At 39.7% G+C, this 18,754-nt stretch overlaps 1 protein-coding gene across 6 annotated transcripts in view; it reads left to right on the top strand.

The window, feature by feature from the left end:
* The first annotated feature begins 14,589 nt into the window (after nucleotides 1-14,589).
* Nucleotides 14,590-18,754, top strand: part of LOC109478057 (E3 ubiquitin-protein ligase BRE1B-like) — a 36,002-nt gene continuing 31,837 nt past the window's right edge. For all 6 annotated transcript variants that reach the window (XM_019779552.1, XM_019779752.1, XM_019779629.1 and 3 more), the window contains exons 1-4: nucleotides 14,590-14,676; nucleotides 15,938-16,088; nucleotides 16,597-16,764; nucleotides 18,096-18,204. In XM_019779552.1, the coding sequence (XP_019635111.1) occupies nucleotides 15,963-16,088; nucleotides 16,597-16,764; nucleotides 18,096-18,204 (403 nt within the window). In that variant the 5' untranslated portion in view covers nucleotides 14,590-14,676; nucleotides 15,938-15,962. The remainder of the gene's footprint in view (nucleotides 14,677-15,937; nucleotides 16,089-16,596; nucleotides 16,765-18,095; nucleotides 18,205-18,754) is intronic.

Genomic DNA, 18,754 nt, shown 5'->3' on the forward strand with positions numbered 1-18,754 from the left:
CGAATGCGGAAGTAACTACGTCTTTGAAACCTGAATTGTAACATTATTAAACTACCAGTTATAATGTTAGAAAAAAAAAAGCTACCTATCATAGTTTACCTGTTCTCTTGGCTGCTCTAAACACACAGCTTGCAATCAATTTTTCACTCCTTATTCCAAAAGTGGACAGCTGTTACTGTAGGTGTGCAGGTTAGTCAGCTGGACAGGAAAGGTGCACCGAACCTCAAGGGACAAAACTGGAGGTGCCTGAAAAACAGGGTAATTACACGTATGAGTTAACAATTGAAGTTATAGTCTCCGAAGAATAGGAGACTTGTGTACCTGTGCCAGTGCTCCAAATTCAGTTTTGGGAAAGAAAATGGGGTGCACAACATTAAAACAGGGCTCGAAACAATTTTTTTCAGGTATACGTACTTGCAAAATTGCACATTGGCAAAAATTTTGGTGCAATACAAAAAATTATGTTCAAAATCACATTTATGTCGGTGAAGGTTAGACATCAAGGTAAATACACAAAAAACAGTGACTCAAGCAACTGGATATGACTTTGGAAATGGTCAGACGTTTCAGCTAGTATCTACTAGCTTTCGTCAGTGACTGAGAGACCAGATCTAGGAGAAATGCAGGTTTATAAGCACAAACTATTGATTGATATGCAAATAAGAGAAGACAATTTAGACAAGTCAAGATAAGATGATGCAAATTAAAGTAAGTCTCCAAAGGATAAGAGACCTGTCAGTGTGTACCTGTGCCAGCACTCCAAATTCAGTTTTGGGAAAGAAATGGGGTGAACAACATTAAAATAAAATAGAATGTCAGCTAGCAAAACCTATCATTCAGGTTTCTTCAGAGTTTGCATTTGAAATATACAATGTAGCTTACTTAAACAAGTAATTCAAAGATGTAAGATTTTGCAATTTTATAAAATAAGATTTTTCTGATGCTTAAAAATGTCAAGAATATGCTAAGTGTACAATACTGAATTATACATTTACAGACGTAAACCTACACAAATACATGTACATGTATCCACAGTCAAAACTTACATGTAGGTGCATTATACAAATTTGGGTACACAAAAGTATGCACCCAGTATTTCAAGATGCTTATAGATATCAGTGGTAAACCCCCCACGTGTATATGTAGCACAAAGACCTTTTGATGTATTGCCCTTTTATAACTTATATAAGTGACTAATCTGTGTACGTGTGCATACATGTTGGCAGTGCGCATGCTAACATTACTGTTATCACATAGCTACTCGACACGATACCTCCAACAAGTGCACTTGGAGGATAGGGTAAGATTGTCTACGTGTCTGGCCTGTTATATATACGCATGGCAATCAGTATAATTTAAATGCATCATAAATGTTAACAAGATATAAACAATGTCTTAAATAAGTACCAAATTAGTGCAAGTTGTTTTAAAACTTTTTGACCCCAACAGAAAATGTGAATATAATATTTGATATTAGTGTATAATATTACTGTAATAGCACAGTTTAAAAGAGTTGTTTGTATTAAGTTGGGAATTTTTGGTGTAACACACCACGGCCAGCTTCATAGGCCCCCAGCACAGCGGCAACTGACCACATTACACTTTATACCATACCTGGGCCACGATAACGGGTTCCGAACTGGTCCGTACTTTACGATTCGAATGTGTTTTGCCCTAACCGTGTGCGCCGCTTTCGAAAATTCGAATACAGCATCCGGATGTTGGAATTGATGTTGTTGCATTTCAGGGTTTAGTGGCACCAACTTTTCGCTCATTTCGCATTGAAAGGCGTGTTTTCTTGGGTGGGTATGACATACATAAAATACAACACGGTGTATTCTGCATCACCCTCGGTCCCAGCCCTCCCGCGGGTCGGATCTCCCTCCGGCCTTCGGGCGATCCGACCCGCGGTCGGGCTGGTACCTCGGGCGATACAGAATACCCCGTGTTGTATTCTATATGAACAATCTGGTGATGTTTTATACTTAACCTTTGCACATGTGTATCTAACTGTAAGTGTTGTTAAAGCTTATACAAATGTACATCTAGTGATGATGCCTCTACTGTACTTGGTGGCAGCAAGTCCACTCTACAATAGTTCTAGGAAAAACAAGGTTTTGAACACCTTTAATACTTGCTTGATAACTCTGGTACTTGAAGGCATGACTATTCCTGTTTCTTTTCAGTTTTCTAGGCTGGTATTTTTGGTACGTCAACCACTTTAATGTCAGTCATTTTGTATGTCATGCACATATAGTCTGGACATTTTTCTTAGAATCCCTTCGTCCACTGCTCTCATTTCAGGGACACTAGCACCCGATTTGCAGACACATGAGTAGTTTGTTTACGATCAGTATTTTTGGTTGACCTTCACCTCAAATAAATGCTGTCAAATAGTTGCATATCATAGTGTTGAGAGATTTCGCGAAAAAACCCTTTCTATGTTACCATATACTAGTGCTGTGTACCTAAACCCACATTAAAGTTCAGGTCCGGATTCAAGTCCAGAGGTTTAGGTTCACTTCTGGACTTGTAAGTCCGGACCTAAACCCATGGCATATACAAAATTGCATGTTGGCAACCTTACAATGTTGTCTGGGTGAAACTTTGGCCACATAATATGGAGGCCGATACTTGATGAATGCCCAATGGCAATGTTTCCTTCATTTTGAAGCAAAGATTTTGCAATCTGCGGAAGGTTTTAGGTGGTTTGGAAAGAAAAGGGGTATGCGAAATGGTCTTTTATGGTAATAAGTCCTCGGTTCTTGACTTTTAGGTTTTTTTGGACTTGAACCTAAACATTCTTACAAGTCCGGATCCAAGTCCAGTGAACCGGTATGCAGCACTACCATATACTGTGTTAGAAATGTAACCAAAGTTCTTCACCATACTAACATTCTGACAGGCCATATGTCACTGTCACTTACAAAGACTCTACAATGTAAGTTACATGTACTCTAACACGTTTTAAAATTTCACCCATATGAAACTGTGTGCACATCCTTCTTAAAATAGCTCACAGGAAATTGGTAGAATTTTGCACAAGTTTAAACTTGAATCAAGGCCACTTGGCTCCAACTAGCGGTCGCCACAACGCTCCTTAAAAGCTTCATGAAAAAGCAAGAAATGAAAATCAAACTGTTGACACTTGATGTGGTACTGTCACTTTTTGTCAATTCAAATTATAGTATACCTGATTTTTTTCTTATTACATCTTTCCCAGACATACATAATACAACCTATATAAATATTGGCAAGGTGGTCTTGTGGGTTAAGGCCAGGGTTGTTGCCTTGAAGTCTAAAGGTTCTGGGTTCGAATCCCTAGTACGAGTAGTAGGCCTCAATGTTATGCCTTTTGGAAAGGTAACAACTTATCAATTCGTTACTCAATCGACTTCGTGAAAATGATTATCTACACATAGCTTCAGTGAGGGATGTTCTATTGGGAATGGGATGTAAAGACGGAGGTCCAGTGTTTGAGGGGACCCATACCTCGAAAATGTGAAAGATCCCACCACACTTATATATGGAAAAGAGTAATTAAAGTGTCCTTCCCAGTGTGAGTAGTGGATCACAGTTAACCTTATAAGGTTACAGTTTAAGTTAGTCTCAGGTCTTACGCAGCTTGTACCTACTGTACAAAACTGATGTTGTATGTTATGCCTATTATATATAGGCAATTCACCAGTTATACGAAACAAACAAACAAACAAGGGCATGACAGACCCACCTGTACTTTAGAGACAAAACTTGAAACTGGCGGCGCCAAAGGAACAAGCGATCTTGAAGTCAGTTTCACTCACTCAACCTGGTTAAGTAAAAAATCTAGTACTAGTATTTGCATTATTTCTGTTCAGCAAACACAACTGTCTGCCCATGTTTGGTACACCAGACTACCAGACTACAGCACACATGTCCGGTCAGGGTTCAACATTCACGTCTGGGTTAGGCCACACCAATTTAATTTGTTGGTTCTCAGATTTGTCTCTTCAGTTTTTTGTGATATGCAAAAAAATAAAAATAAAAATTCTGGTTCTGAATCAACTCAAAAATGCTCACATTTTAGTTATTTTTACCCCCAACAGTTGAGGAAAGTCCTTTTCTTCTTAGTTGTTACAGTTTTTCCTATCAATGCAATGGTTTGATTAAAAGTTCAAAATTCATTGTTAAAATATTAACCCAGCCTTTTTTGTTGACTTCATGGCTCCTATGGACATTTTTATTTTTTTCCGCCCTGTCGCTTCATATTTTTTCTGAAAAATCTGAGAACCAACAAATTAAATTGGTGTGGCCTTACCTTCTAAAACCCACTTTCAGGGAATTTTTTTTTTCAACCATTGAAAAAAGGAGTTTTGAAACAAAATAATGCACTCAGTTTTCTGTTGATTTTGATTTCTATTGTTATCTTAATGTATTAAACCTTGAATCAAAGGTCAGTGAATATTGGGTTCAGGTAAGGACATGTCCTTGCCAGGCTTTTAGCTAGGATTTTTTTGTTGGGTGTCCATTTTTTTGTATGCCATGCGCAGTGAAGAGCTTTTTGGGGGGCTTTTTTGAAATTCATAATGCTCTACTTGCACTTTCTGCATTTTGAGGTGCAAATTTTGAGGAATTTGAGTTTTTTCCTTCAGTAAACCATCAATTTTGTAATTATAGTAAGGCTGAAGGGAGGCATGTGTGCATGGCAGGGGTTGGGAGTGGAAAAAATAGGGCGTCTTTAGGGTGTCCTACCAAAAATTAGGGCGTCCAATTTCTTACTATTTTCAGTACAGGGCGTCCAAAAGACACCCTGGACACCCCCTAGCTAAAAGCCTGGTCCTTGCATAAGAAAGTCAGACCAGTTATTGAGTATAATATACACTTTACATGTACATAGGGTGACCGTCTTTGTCTTATAATTTACTGTTTTCCCCATAGCCGTAAGATCCTGCAAAATACGTTTACTTTCTGAGCAACTGGTCATTCTATGCCATTTCTATCATCACAGTTTAGGCACTTGTGTTTTAAAACCAGTTATCATACTGTGCGTGTGAATCCTGAAATTTTCATGGGGTTTTTATTTTTGCAGTGACTAGACCATTACGATAATCGTACCATAATCCATTACTACTGTATGTTACAGTACATGTACATGTTGTATATATACATGTGTATTTGTACTACAGAACTCAACTCAAAACACCACAAAAACCTTCTACCAGCTGCCACGAAAGTCCTCACAAAAACAAATGAACTTACCCTAAGTTACAGCACTCACTTCAACTAAAATCTGGCCCTGCAGTTCCAAAAGAAGATGCTAGAGGGGCCACACGTACGTCGCTTCTTCCTGAGAACAAGTACTACCTACATTGTACGGTAACCTACCGCCTAAAAATTGTAACCATTAAGATAGTTTGTCTAAAACATGGGATATGAAAGCTTGAAATTCTGCTCAAGTGCCAATGAAAGGGGGCCTGCATGGGGGGGTCCCGACAACACTCTACACTAAATTTTGAGAGCTGGCTACGTATTAGACTGAATTCAGGAAACCTCTCGATTACGCTTTACACTAAATTCCAAGTGGTTACTACACATTATGTAGAATTCAAGCGGCGAATACGCTCTATGCAAAATGTGCCAATTATGCTCTACATTGAGTTTAATAGAGCGGTCCATCTACATGTACGCTCTACGTAATATTAAAACAGCTGATAACGCTATATGGAAAAGGGCATACGGGCCCCCATGAAAGCTGCCAGGGGCTCAAATTCATTTCTTCGATGAGCCAAGACCTAAACCAAGTACCAAATCAGATGACAATCCATCCATCCCTTCTGGAGTTATGCTCCTGAAGCACAATCAAATACTGCTACAAATGCTACCAAAAACATATCAATCTTCAATGCAAACATAATAAAACCATCAATGGTTCTCACCAGGATTTTTTCACAGCGTAGGGGTCAGGTACAGAAGGGCAACTTTCTACATAGTACACTGGTTGAAACATAGTGTAGGGGGCTAAATCACAGTGTAGGGGGTCCAAATCACAGCGTAGGGGGGCCCTCACTCACAATATACGCTCAAACAGCCTGGTGAGAACTATGAGATTCATGCTAGCAATTATCATAATGCCATATGGTGTGATATACAGTGTATAACCATTGATTAAGAGGCAAAACTGAGCAAACAAAACTAAAGATTGCATATCAAGAGAAATAAATCTATGCCTAGTTAACTCGGCAAGGCGCTACGCTCCCTGGAGCATGTGAGAATGAGCAACACAGATTCATAATTACATTGTACATGTTATTATTACTGGCTGAACTTCAACTGATTCTTAGTCTTGGCACAAAAAGGAACATTCAGAAAGCCGTATACTTCACCTTGTATCTGGTAGAGGAGCTGGACAGAGCCCAAACTGGCAGCTGTGGCCACGAGGACGTCCCCAGACAGTTTATGTCACATGGTACAGTGCTAGGGCTGAAGTATGCGACCTGGTATCTGAACTACATTCTTTATTTGGCACAGAAATGCCCCTCTTGCATTTCCGTTTTACAAAGTCAACGTTCAAATGGAAAAGTACTACTGGGTCACCTAGAGTGTAAATCTTACCAGTGTGCTATGCTGTTGTCGTATGTATTCTAAGATAGACAATATATTTCATTTCCTTAATCTAATTACAGATGGACCAATTACAAAGAGGAACACAAACATCCCTCTGCCAATCATATTCCTGATCCAAAACTACCTTTTGACTACTACTAGTACTAGTACATTCATTTCACTACCAATTTTTTAATAAAAAAAAAAAATTTAAAGAAGATTTACCACATTTGTGGAAGGATTGACATAACAGGTGACTATCACCTATTCAAAGATGTCAAACCTGAGACCAGACTGGTTTGAATTTAATTTGAAATTTAAATTTTTTTTTTTAAATTTAAAATGTTGCCGATACCTCTTTTCACTGTGGAATAAAACCACCGCAAAATTTAGTAAATTTACAGTAATACGCTAAGTGGCTTACGGTGTATACACGTGGTCGCTATGTTTATCTGGGTGGTTAATATATGGCTGGGATCGACCATACAGCTTACTTTCAGACTGGTGAGAAATTCATCAAACATGACCAATGTGTACTGTCTGTCTGACTTTTTTTTACCAATGGTGCAACAAGGACAGTCAAGTTATTCTGAAATCATAATTCATACATATTTACAATGTAACGCCTGTTCTTCAGTGTTGTAGCCAACCTGAAACTGATTTGTCATATCAGTTATAATTATAATATCATATCATATACCGAAGGCGCAAAGTATGACAATCCTAGGAGGTCCAGAAGCATGCTCCCCTGGGAAAATTTTGAAATCTAGACCCTCTAAAATGCCATTTCCTGCATTTTGAGGGGCAAATTTGCTAGGACTGAGTTTAGTTATATCTATTTTCATATCTTCACATGCCGATTTTTATTCATCAAAGATGATGGGTAAAATTTTGTCTGTCATGACTCCTGTGACGAAAATTCAGTCAAAAAATGACTCAAATGACAGAAAGAAAGACTGATGCTGGCTACATCATGTAGAACCTTGAGTTAGGCTTAGAAAAGTATAATCTGAACTTTCACACTAATGCTTTCATGACTGCACTTTAAATCAGACTATAACAATAAGTCAAGATTCCACACTTCTGTTTTTTTTTAAACTTCAAGTTCACCCCATATCTGACCTTTTGACCTTGATCAGTCATTCTGCCACAGGTAGCAGAAGAAGATTGAGTAATTCTGCCTGTCAATCTACCTCTGCTGTCAACCTCTCAAGTCTACCGCCATTTTCTATGTCTGACCTTTATGTAGGTGGTATTTCTGGCCCTGAGTATGAAATGATAGTACGGAACCTTAGTCCTACATACCTAGTAAACGGGTAGTCGACAGTTGGCTCTGTGACATATGGCACACAGAGCAGCATGTGACTGTGAATAAATATGGACTGTCTAACATTCAAACAACAATGGTGACTTCTCAACTTGACAAACCTTCAACGGGGGACTAGTACTAGTAGTCACCAGGTTCCAAAGGTTAAGGGCACAAAAGGGGCTTTTGAAATGTCTGCTTCAGCAATTTTTGCCTAGGCCGAAGCTCTGTCAAGGTCTCTACTGTAGAAATCACATTTTCTGAATGCTTTTGTAAAGTCAATTGTATAAAACTAACATTTGTAACCTACATGTACATGTACATTGATTGGTCAAAATGTAATAGCCTAATGTCTCCTCTGGGAGGTATATTTGACAGAGCTCATCAGCATGCTTGGATAGAACACTGATTTGTATTGGACAACCTAATCCTAAATCCATGAACAATTTAGTCGGCAGTGTTTCCAATACCACACAATGAAAAATAAAGCTTGTCACACATACAGAAAAAGTCACAAATATCTGATCTGTACAATGAATGAATGAATGAATGAATGAATGAATGAATGAATGAATTGAATCAATGAATGAATTGAATGAATGAATGAAAAAGGCTTCCAGGAAGTATTTGGGGTTTTCATGACCTTTACCACAGTTCATGTTTCTGACCTTTCATTCTGCCTGTCAATCTTCCCCCACCCCACCCATGTACTGTCAACCTACTCTAGGGTTTACCCCATTTCTCGTGTCTGACATTTTCACCTCAGTCATTCTGCCTGTCAATCTTCCCCCCACCACCCACCCACCCACATCCTATCAATCTATTCTGTCTGGACAAACAGACACACAAACCCACACAATACTTCTATACCTGGAAATAATGAAATAAATGAATGACTGTGTAGTTAAGGACACAGATGGTTTCCATATACATATATACTTGTAGATATAGCCTAATGATGACATGTATGTTTCAGAAGTAAACAGGTATGTTTACAAAAGATGCTCACTGATAATTTCTTCCTCCTTAATCTGATACAGTAATCCTTCCTAATCCAGTCAGCAATACCAGTTGCTCCACGCCACAGACTAAAGCACAGGCATTAGGCCACACCATCTTAATTTCATGGATGACATCCGCGCGCATTGATTTTGCCTGTCCTAAAAAAAAAACTAACAAGACTGGCAATGAAAACATACATTGCCATGGCGACGGTGGTTGCTGTTAGGGTTATTGTTTGCATGGCACTGCCATCATTTCATGATTTTTTTCTAGACAGATACAGTACACTCCTCCCCTGAGTGCATAGTGAACGAGCCCCGGGGTCACAGAAAGTAGGACCATCTGGGGCAGACAGGTCTTCAGGGTTCCAGGAATGCGGGCATAGATGTGGGTCAGAGAAATGCCTGTGGACATTCCGCATGCCTGTGGACAAAAATGCCTGTACAATTCCTAGAATTCTTATTATATCTATTTAGAAATAGTAGCAATGTCGCCTGTAGAGCAGAATTAGGTAGATGCTTGGTCCAAATGGGCACAACCTCACACTCCCTTCAAATGGATGCTCTCCTCTTACAGCAAAGCCTTCCAACAAATACCCGTAGACTAACTTTACTGCAACGTGTTAAACTTAAAGACATACCAGTATTAGATCACAATGGATGTGGCATTCCGAATCAACATTGTGACCCTGAACATGTTGGGGGAAATGCTGAGAAGGACTCTGACTTACAGATATACACATGTCTTCTTCAGTTTACAAGTCTTTACAAGAGAGAAGTCAAACCCTTCAGACATAGTTTTAGACATAGCTATAATTTTAGACAAATACCTTTCATTTGTAGATTTTAGTTATTTTATATACTGCTCTTCTTTTATGTTTGTAACTGGCAATTAGCCTCCGGGACCGGGGCATGAACAGGAATGTGAATCAGCATGTGTCTGCTCAGTTGTGAATCTGTTCAATTTCCACAATGTCGCAAGGGTTTCCTGGAATTTCACTTCGTAGGAAAGTGGTCCAGAATGTAGGACATACACTTGAAAGGCATGTGGGGAATACTGGAATGTGGACCAGAATGTCAGAATGTAGGACATTTTAAAGGCATGTGGAGAATCCTGGAATGTGGACCAGAATGTCAGAATGTAGGACATACACTTGAAAGGCATGTGGGAAAGGAATGTGGGTATGATTGTAGGTATGTGAGGAAAGCAGACTGATTGTCGGCTGAAAAGAGAGATCACTTTGGCTTGGTTTGAGGCAGTCATCACAGGGAGGTACAGATTTGCGGCCTGAGTTCAGAGATTATAAGCCTGGTAACCAGTCTCAGCGGGTCAGCTTAGAGGTGTTTTCCGATCCCATCAGGGAAACACGGCGGTCTGTTTCACCACTACAAGGGCTAGTTTTCAGTTCTGTGTGGTTGTCCAAATGGGGACCTTCCACGTGCTTCTTACGGCCTGGCAATCCTTAGAAGGTAATACAACATCCAATGTATTTATGAATAAAAAGAGCCCTATAGGACACCTGTGTCGATCGTAAAAAGTAAAAATCTTCCTCTGTTGTTGGAACTGTGATAGATTTGTGTGATTTTAATTTTAGGTGAAACATAAACTTGTCTGTTATAAAGGACTATTAAATGTACAGGAAATAATCTGCCATTGAGAATGATTACCCGGGGAATAATTGTCCTATAACAAATTGATCTAGTCGAAGGATTTGGTTATGCTTACCTAACGTTAACAACCTATCAAGTTGAACGTCAATATCTGATGTCCACAAGAAATATTATATTAAACTACATATTAGACCTCACCTATCGAAAATGTACACAACCAATTCTGTAAAAATGTTCTTGGTGTATTTAGAAATAGTAAGCAATGTCGCCTGTAGAGCAGAATTAGGTAGACTTCCTTTAGATACAGATATTTGTATATAGATATACTAGTAGTTAAATTCTGGTTATGCTTGGTCCAAATGGACACAACCTCACACTCCCTTCAAACGGATGCTCTCTCTTACAGCAAAGCCTACAAATACCCGTAGACAAACTTTATTGCAACGTGTTAAAGACATACCGGTATTAGATCATAATGGATACTCCTCTTTGTGGCATTCTGATAACTCACATTGTGACCCTGAACATGTTGGGAAAATGCTGAGAAGGAGACTTACAGATATAACGTTACACATGTCTTCTACAGTTATAAAAGAGAAGTCAAACCCTTCAGACATAGTTTTAGACTTAGACGTAGCTATAATTTTAGACAACCTTTCATTATGTGGATTTTAGTTATTTTATATACTGTTCTTCAATGTTCTTTTATGTTTGTAACTGGCAATTAACCTCCGGGCATGAATTTGCAATAAACTTCTCAATTATTATAGAGAGAAAGATATAGTACCTGTTCAAATGCAGCAGAGTTGAAGACTGTCGATGATACGTAGGGGAAGATGTTCTACACTAATTCAGAAAACTCACTTACTGCTTACATCATTAACATCATGGGAGCTATAGCTATATGAGCTAGATAATGTTGCATGGGAGTGGACAGGGATGTAAATCAGCATGTGTCTGCTCAGTTGTGAATCTGTACAATTTCCACAATGTCCCAAGGGTTTCCTGGAATTTTCACTACGTAGGAATAGTGGGCATAGAATGTGTGTCAGCAAAATCCCAGACATGCCTGTAGACATTCCATTCCTGTGGAAAAAAAATGCCTGTGCAATTCCTAGAATTCTTGCAAACTGCACACAATACTGTACCATTAGGCTCCCCCATGTGTCTGCTCAGTTGTGAATCTGTACAATTTCCACAATGTCCCAAGGGTTTCCTGGAATTTCACTACGTAGGAATGTGGGCATAGATGTGTGTCAGCAAAATCCCAGACATGCCTGTAGACATTCCATTCCTGTGGAAAAAAAATGCCTGTGCAATTCCTAGAATTCTTGCAAACTGCACACAATACTGTACCATTAGGCTCCCCCCTGAGGCGTCGCCAAAAAAAAACATGTCCTCAGAGGCTCTGGCCTGGCTCTAGGCTTGGTAGTCCATGCTAGTTAGCGACAATATGGAGCCGGCAGTAACTCTGGGGGACAGCACTCAGGGAGTTCCAGCCTGTGTGATAACTACTCATATCGCCCAGGGTTCTAATGGTTTAACTGTTATCAATCATGTTTAGTTGTCTATTTGTTAACTGTGCAAGATTTGTTTCTCTGTTTATAAACACTAGTATACAATTCAGCACTACTTTTTTAGTTGCGCTGCCACATGCTAGAGATTGTACTCATCGATCGATCAATAAACAATTAATTATTATTACAGTTGTATGTGTACTTCCATATGTTCCAGTCCAGAGAATAATTCAAATGTGTTTCGCCTGCACTGAGTACGTTGCTTTCAAAAACTCGAATACTGGATTCGGACATTGGAATTATTTGATGTTGTTACAATTTTTTGTTTACAGCCATCAAATTTGCACATTTCACATTAAAAATAAAATGTGTGTTTGACAAGAATAGAATACAATACGGTGTATTCCGCATTACCCTCGGTCCCAGCCCTCCCGCAGGCTGGTACCTCGGGCGATATGAAATACGCCGTGTTGTATTCTATATTTCTAAGAATTCTGTCTGTTGGGGTCTGCAAAATACATGTCAGCGACAGTAACTTGAGAATCTTCTTAATTAGAAGAAGGCATCCAGTTGTTCTGCTTGACCTAACAACCAGGACAGATGTAAGACACACAGGACATGTAGCATTAGCTAATCCAAACACTGAAGCCATAATACACATTCTTCTACTAGTAGTTCTAGAGCTAAAACTTAGTGAAAGATAAGGCCACACCGGCTTAATTTTAAATCTATGGATGACATCCACGCACGCATTGATTTTCGCCTGTTCTAAAAAAAATCACACTATGGTAGTTAGCAACAATGCGGAGCCATGGGTAACCCTGGAAGATGGCACAGATGGCATCAAAGCTCCATGACTCAAGAACTCAGTACATACGTACAGTGCCGATTCATAAATGCCGCAAAAAGACAGCAGGTGTCCTATAAGTCGCTTTGTACTGCTGTAAAATTCACAATACCAGCTTTGTATTCCTGTGGTTTAGTAGCATTCTTATTTTTGCCCAGAATTTTTTTCATTCGCCCACGTGCACTAGTTTGGGGGTCTTCAGAGGATGTCATCCATAAAATTAAGTCGCTGTGGCCTAAGTATGATTACATAAGATTAACTGTTTGTACACTAAATAGCATCTACTATGATAGTATGATCTAGTCCACTTTGTGAAGGTAAGGCATTTGAACAGCAAGGAGAAGTTTATTAAATCTACAACCTACCAACTTGCTTATAAAAAATGTAGGGTTGGGGTAGTTGACTCAGAAGCTGAAGGTTCTGGGTTTGAATCCCTGGCGGGCCCCAGCACTAAATGCCCCTATTTCTTTGCTGGACTTAGGTGAAAATGAGTACCTACTCAGTAGCTTCGGTTAGTGACGTCCTCTCGGAGGGACTTAAAGCTAGAGGTCCCGTGTTTGAGAAGAGCCATATCTCAAGCATGTTAAAGATCATACAACACTTCTGATCGAAATGTATATGAATATACTAATAGGGGTCCTTACTGGTGTGAGTGGATTAAACCTTAATGGGGGCCTGCATGGGGGGGTCCTGACAATGCTCTACGCTAAATTTTAAGAGCTGACTACGTATTACGCTGGATTCAGGAAACCTCTCGATTACGCTCTACGATAAATTCCAAGTGGCTACAATCCATTACGTTGAATTACAGTGGTCCATCTACGCTCTATGTAGAATTAAAACGGTCGATTACGCTCTATGGAAAAGGGCATGCGGGCCCCCCTTAGGTACTGTCTGGTCTTTCGCAATTTGTACTCATAATGTATAAAAACAGGAACTTCTTGTATACAATTAAAGCCTGTTTACCAGTTACGCCACAGAAACAAACAAACAAAATTGCTGAACCATACTAAAAACCTCTAGAAATATTTTGCTGACTCAACGATTTGCAAGCAGAGTTTCAGTCCTGGTTGGTCAAACCTACATAATGTTACACTGTACGACTGGGGATTAGTTATGTAACATGTTAACTTCTTATATGTGAAACGAAAGGAACAAGACTACTAATCATCATAAAGGTACGTCTCTTACAAAATTCAAACTCAAACTTGCGATTTCCCCTTAAGAAGTCGTATATATAAACCATCATCCATGTGACAAAATGACGTAAAAATTTACCGCGCTTTTCCACGTTTAAAAAGAAAGATCTCGCCGCACTTTATAAATTTTAAACATTGACTGACCTGTTGTGATAGTTGAGTAGCATCTGCTGACCCTTGTTGGCAGAAAAGTTGTGGCTGGGTGTGAACTTAAAATTACAAAAGAATTTCCCTCCCAAAAAAAGCAGAACGTGCTTTGCAGCAGGAATCCCAAAATGACCTCATATTGAACCCAATTGGGAGATACCATAATACGGGAAAGACCCTTATTTGAAAAATATCTAAAATACACTTGTATTCCAAAAATATACATTTAAAAGTATTTCTTTAGTGAAAATATATATATGTTATTGATTTATAAAACATTGAAAAAATATTAAATCGTATAATGTTTTGTAAGCGTTAATTTGGAAAGTTCACACCCCCTAAAAGTGTAATCGTCCAACTCTCGCGCTTTGTTAGAACACGCGAGACCACGCGAGACTTGCGTGACGGAAAGAATTCAAGATGGAGGACGCCTAGACAATGTTTTTTCATTTTGACGAAAAACTAGGTAAGTATTGTCCCAAAGGGACCAGGTAAAGACCAGGAATACATACGATAAATTCAAATACCCTCACACGGTGTGTTTGAATGTTACAAATGTAGAATTAGAGTAGAATGTGTTCTGTATAAGAGGGTATAAAAATATGGGGAGGGGGGCGAAAATCTTCCTGGTTTTTGGAAATCAAAATCTTCATAACTATGTAGCCATTTACGATATGTATGCTGCAGTTTTAAGACTTACCTGCCTTTAATAAGATTCATTATGATATGTATAATTCAAGAGATTCTAAACTCGCAAATTTGGAAGTATATTCTTAGATAAATAGATAGCACATGCACATATGCATGCTAAAATATCAGGCATACAAAATTTTACAAAAGTACTGCAAAGCAAGTTACGTACGTATATGGACAGGACTTATACTAATTCAAAATGTGGGTTGTAAATGTACATATGTTGGTCAAAGAAATACAAAATTTAGTCCTGATATCAAATGTCAAATTACATATCATTGAAATCCTATATTGATGAACACATCATTTCTATAGGTGGCACAGTGGTCTGGTGGTGAGGGTTGTTGACACAGAACCAGCTGCACAGAACCAAAAGGTTCTGGGTTCAAAACCCGGACAGGCCCCTTTGTTGTCTCCTTTTACAAGCCATAGGTCCTGTGTTTAAGGAGAGCCACACTTCGAGCATGTTGTAGGTCCCACCACACTTATCGAAAAGAGCAGGGTTCTTCCCGGTGTGAGTGGTTCAAACCTTACAGCCTGGTCTCAGGTTTGACATCTTGAAGAGGTGATAGTCACCTGTTATGTCAACTCCTGACACAAATGTCTGTTTCGCATAACCGGTAAACCACCTTTAGGCGTAACACACCAGTTTTGTACATGTACACACATGTACAAGCTGTGTAAGACCGGACTGTATGGTTTGAACCACTCACACTGGGAAGGTCCCCTAATCTTTTCGATAAATGCGGTGGGTTCTTTTACGTGCGTGGGGTGTGGCTCTCCCAAATACGGGACCTCCATTTAATGTCCTATCCTAGGGATGTCCCTAACTGAAGCTAGGTACTCATTTACACCTGAGTTAAGTGAGGAAAGTTGTGTTAAGTGCCTTTCCCAATGAGGGGCACAAGATTGGTGACATGGGCAGGATTTGAACCCACGACCTCTTGGGTGTGAGCCGAACTCTACCGACTGTGCTATATGACCCCAAATGCTGTAGATTTGAGTAAGTAAATTAAAAAGTTCTTGGGTTTCAGGTAGGACGTGTTAACACAAGACAAGATGGCCACCAAACGGTCGCTCAACGAGTCTCCCAGCACCTCGGCGGGCGCGCCGCCTGCCAAGAAGTCCATCACCATTCCTTCTATCGTGTTTGAGCCCGTACGACTGGACAAGATGTCCTCACAGGTAGACTCAATGTCATGTTTATTCAATGCTATTGTTTTCGCTTTGTTTCAATACAATTTCTTCTTCTTCTAATTGTTTTCCAACTAAAGTCAATGACCTGGACCAGGTGGCTGTCACCATGGTAACTGGTGCTGTAGCAGACACCCTGTTGCAAATGTTACCTTTCTAGTTCATTCACAATCTTACTCTCAGGTACGGAAGTATTACTTTGAGTGGTTGTTCGTAAGTTTGTGTGTCTGTTTGATGATATAGATGGGAGGTGATTTGGACAATTGATTGACAGGGAGGTCAAGCTTGAAGGTGACTCAGCATGGGAACTAAGTGGGCGATATGGAGGAATTCAGGAACTGGTATATTAAATTGTATCAACAATCCCCTGCACAGTTCCAACACATTCACGAAAACCCAAAACACCTCTCCAAAAACCCCAAAACACCCACCGAACACAAGTGCAGTTTTAACTGTGAACCAACTTATAGCAACCATGTTGTGTCCCATGATCCTATAGGAGGAACTGGACCTGAAAGTGCTGCAGTTCCAGAACAGAAAGCTAGCAGAACGTTTGGAGCAGCGCAAGGCCATTGAAGACGAACTCAGGGAGAGGATCGAGCGGTTAGAGAAACGCCAGCTTGCCGACGAGGCCGCGCTCGGACTGGTCAACAGATACTGGACACTGGTCAGTAATGGAACATCTGTTGCTATGATTATAGATGTACCATTAGTTCATTTAAGCAGGTTTTTTAAAGAGAGAAGTACAGTATGATCATAATGTTTAATGCTTGTTGAATGAAACATTTTCTGGGTACGGTAGTATGGTTTTGGGTGGGTTTTGTGAGTTTGTATGTACAATGTATGCTTGTCTGGAAAAAGTGGGGGAAAGATTGACAGGCAGAATGACAGGAGGTCAAAAGGTCAGACACAGAAAATGGGGTAAAAGTGAAGCTCCCAGAATCTGTCTGGAAGCCAGCAGGAATTAGAGGGCACCATGGGGGAATTCAGGAAGCCAATGATTGCATGACCGATCCTCCAACCCTCCACAGTTAGACTGTTCTAGTGCCAATTAAATTATGTCATACAATCTCCTTGGTTCTTCCAATAAATTCATGTAACTTATTGTAAGGCCACACTGACTTAATTTTATAAATGACATCCTCTGAAGACCCCCAAACTAGTGCATGTGGGACAGGTGAATAAAAAAAAGTTCCAGCCAAAAATAAAAATGCTACTAAACCACAGGAATACAAAGCTAGTATTGTGAATTTACGGTAGTACAATGTACATAGTGACCTATATGACAAGCCGGCACATGCTCGCCTTTTGCAGAATTTATGAATCGGCACTGTACGTAATTGGCATGTACTGAGCTCTTGAGTTGTGGAGCTTCAGCAGCCTGGGTGCCATCCTCCAGAGTTACCGCTGGCTCTGTATTGTCGCTAACTACCCAGGCCAGAACCTTGGAGGACATGATCTTTTTTTGTTGTTTTGAGAACAGGTAAAAATCAATGCGCACGTGGATGTCAACCATAGAATTAAGGCGGTGTGGCCTAAATGGTAAACCCCAAGTAATTACTTGAAGTCTGAAATCTAGTGATGTATACCGGTTCACTGGACTTGGATTCGGACTTGTAAGAATGTTTAGGTTCAAGTCCAAAAAAACCTAAAAGTCAAGAACCGAGTCTGGACTTATTACCATAAAAGACCATTTCGCATACCCCTTTTCTTTCCAAACCACCTAAAACCTTCCGTAGACTGTAAAATTTTTGCTGGAAAACGAAGAAAACATTGCCATCGGACATCGTCAAGTGTCAGCCTCCATGTTATGTGGCCAAAGTTTCACCCAGACAACATTGCAAGGTTGCCAACATTCAATTTTGTATATGCCATGGGTTTAGGTCCAGACTTACAAGTCCAGACCTGAACCTAAACCTCTGGACTTGAATCCGGACCTGAAGCTAAAATTGGGTTTAGGTATGCAGCACTACTGAAATCTCTGATTTTTGTTTTCAGTTGGATGAGGACTTGCGAGTGATGTTGCAGAGATTTGACCACACTGGAAACAAGGAGAAACCTGTCACAGAGGAAGAGGGACAAACAGATAGCAAAGATGCTACTACTGGTAGGAAGGATTTCAGTATTTATCTCATCTTTATAAATTTGTATTTTTTAATTCGATGATTGACACAAGTGGTAGCCAGTATTACACAATTTCTGGCTGTCAGCATTCTGATATGGCCTCCTCCCCAAGAGCTTGTGGCCACACACCTCTAACTCAAGAGAACCACTCCCATTCCAAGAACTATCAATAGGAGCTCAGGTTTCTTTATTCTATATTCGCCCTGTCCATTTTTTCTGATTACACCAATTTAATTTCTTGGTTAACGGATTCTCCCGCTTCATTTTTTTCTGATTTGCAAATAAAAATAAAAATTCAGAATCAACTGCAAAATGCTCATATTTTGCCCTGAACAGTTGAAAACAGTCCTTTTCTTCTTGAATCCTAGTTGTTACAGTTATTCCATCTTTCAATGCAGTGTTTCCATTAAAAGTTCAAAATTCATTGTTTGAATTTTGAACCAGCCTGGTGTGTTGACTTCATGGCTCCTATCGTACCATTTTGGGCCATAATAGGATGCCTAGGCCTGTTTTTATTTTTTATTTTTTTTCGC

The sequence above is a fragment of the Branchiostoma belcheri genome, unplaced genomic scaffold (assembly GCF_001625305.1).
Source record: "Branchiostoma belcheri isolate BF01 breed outbred unplaced genomic scaffold, Haploidv18h27 scaffold1, whole genome shotgun sequence".
NCBI classification, from domain to species: domain Eukaryota; kingdom Metazoa; phylum Chordata; class Leptocardii; order Amphioxiformes; family Branchiostomatidae; genus Branchiostoma; species Branchiostoma belcheri.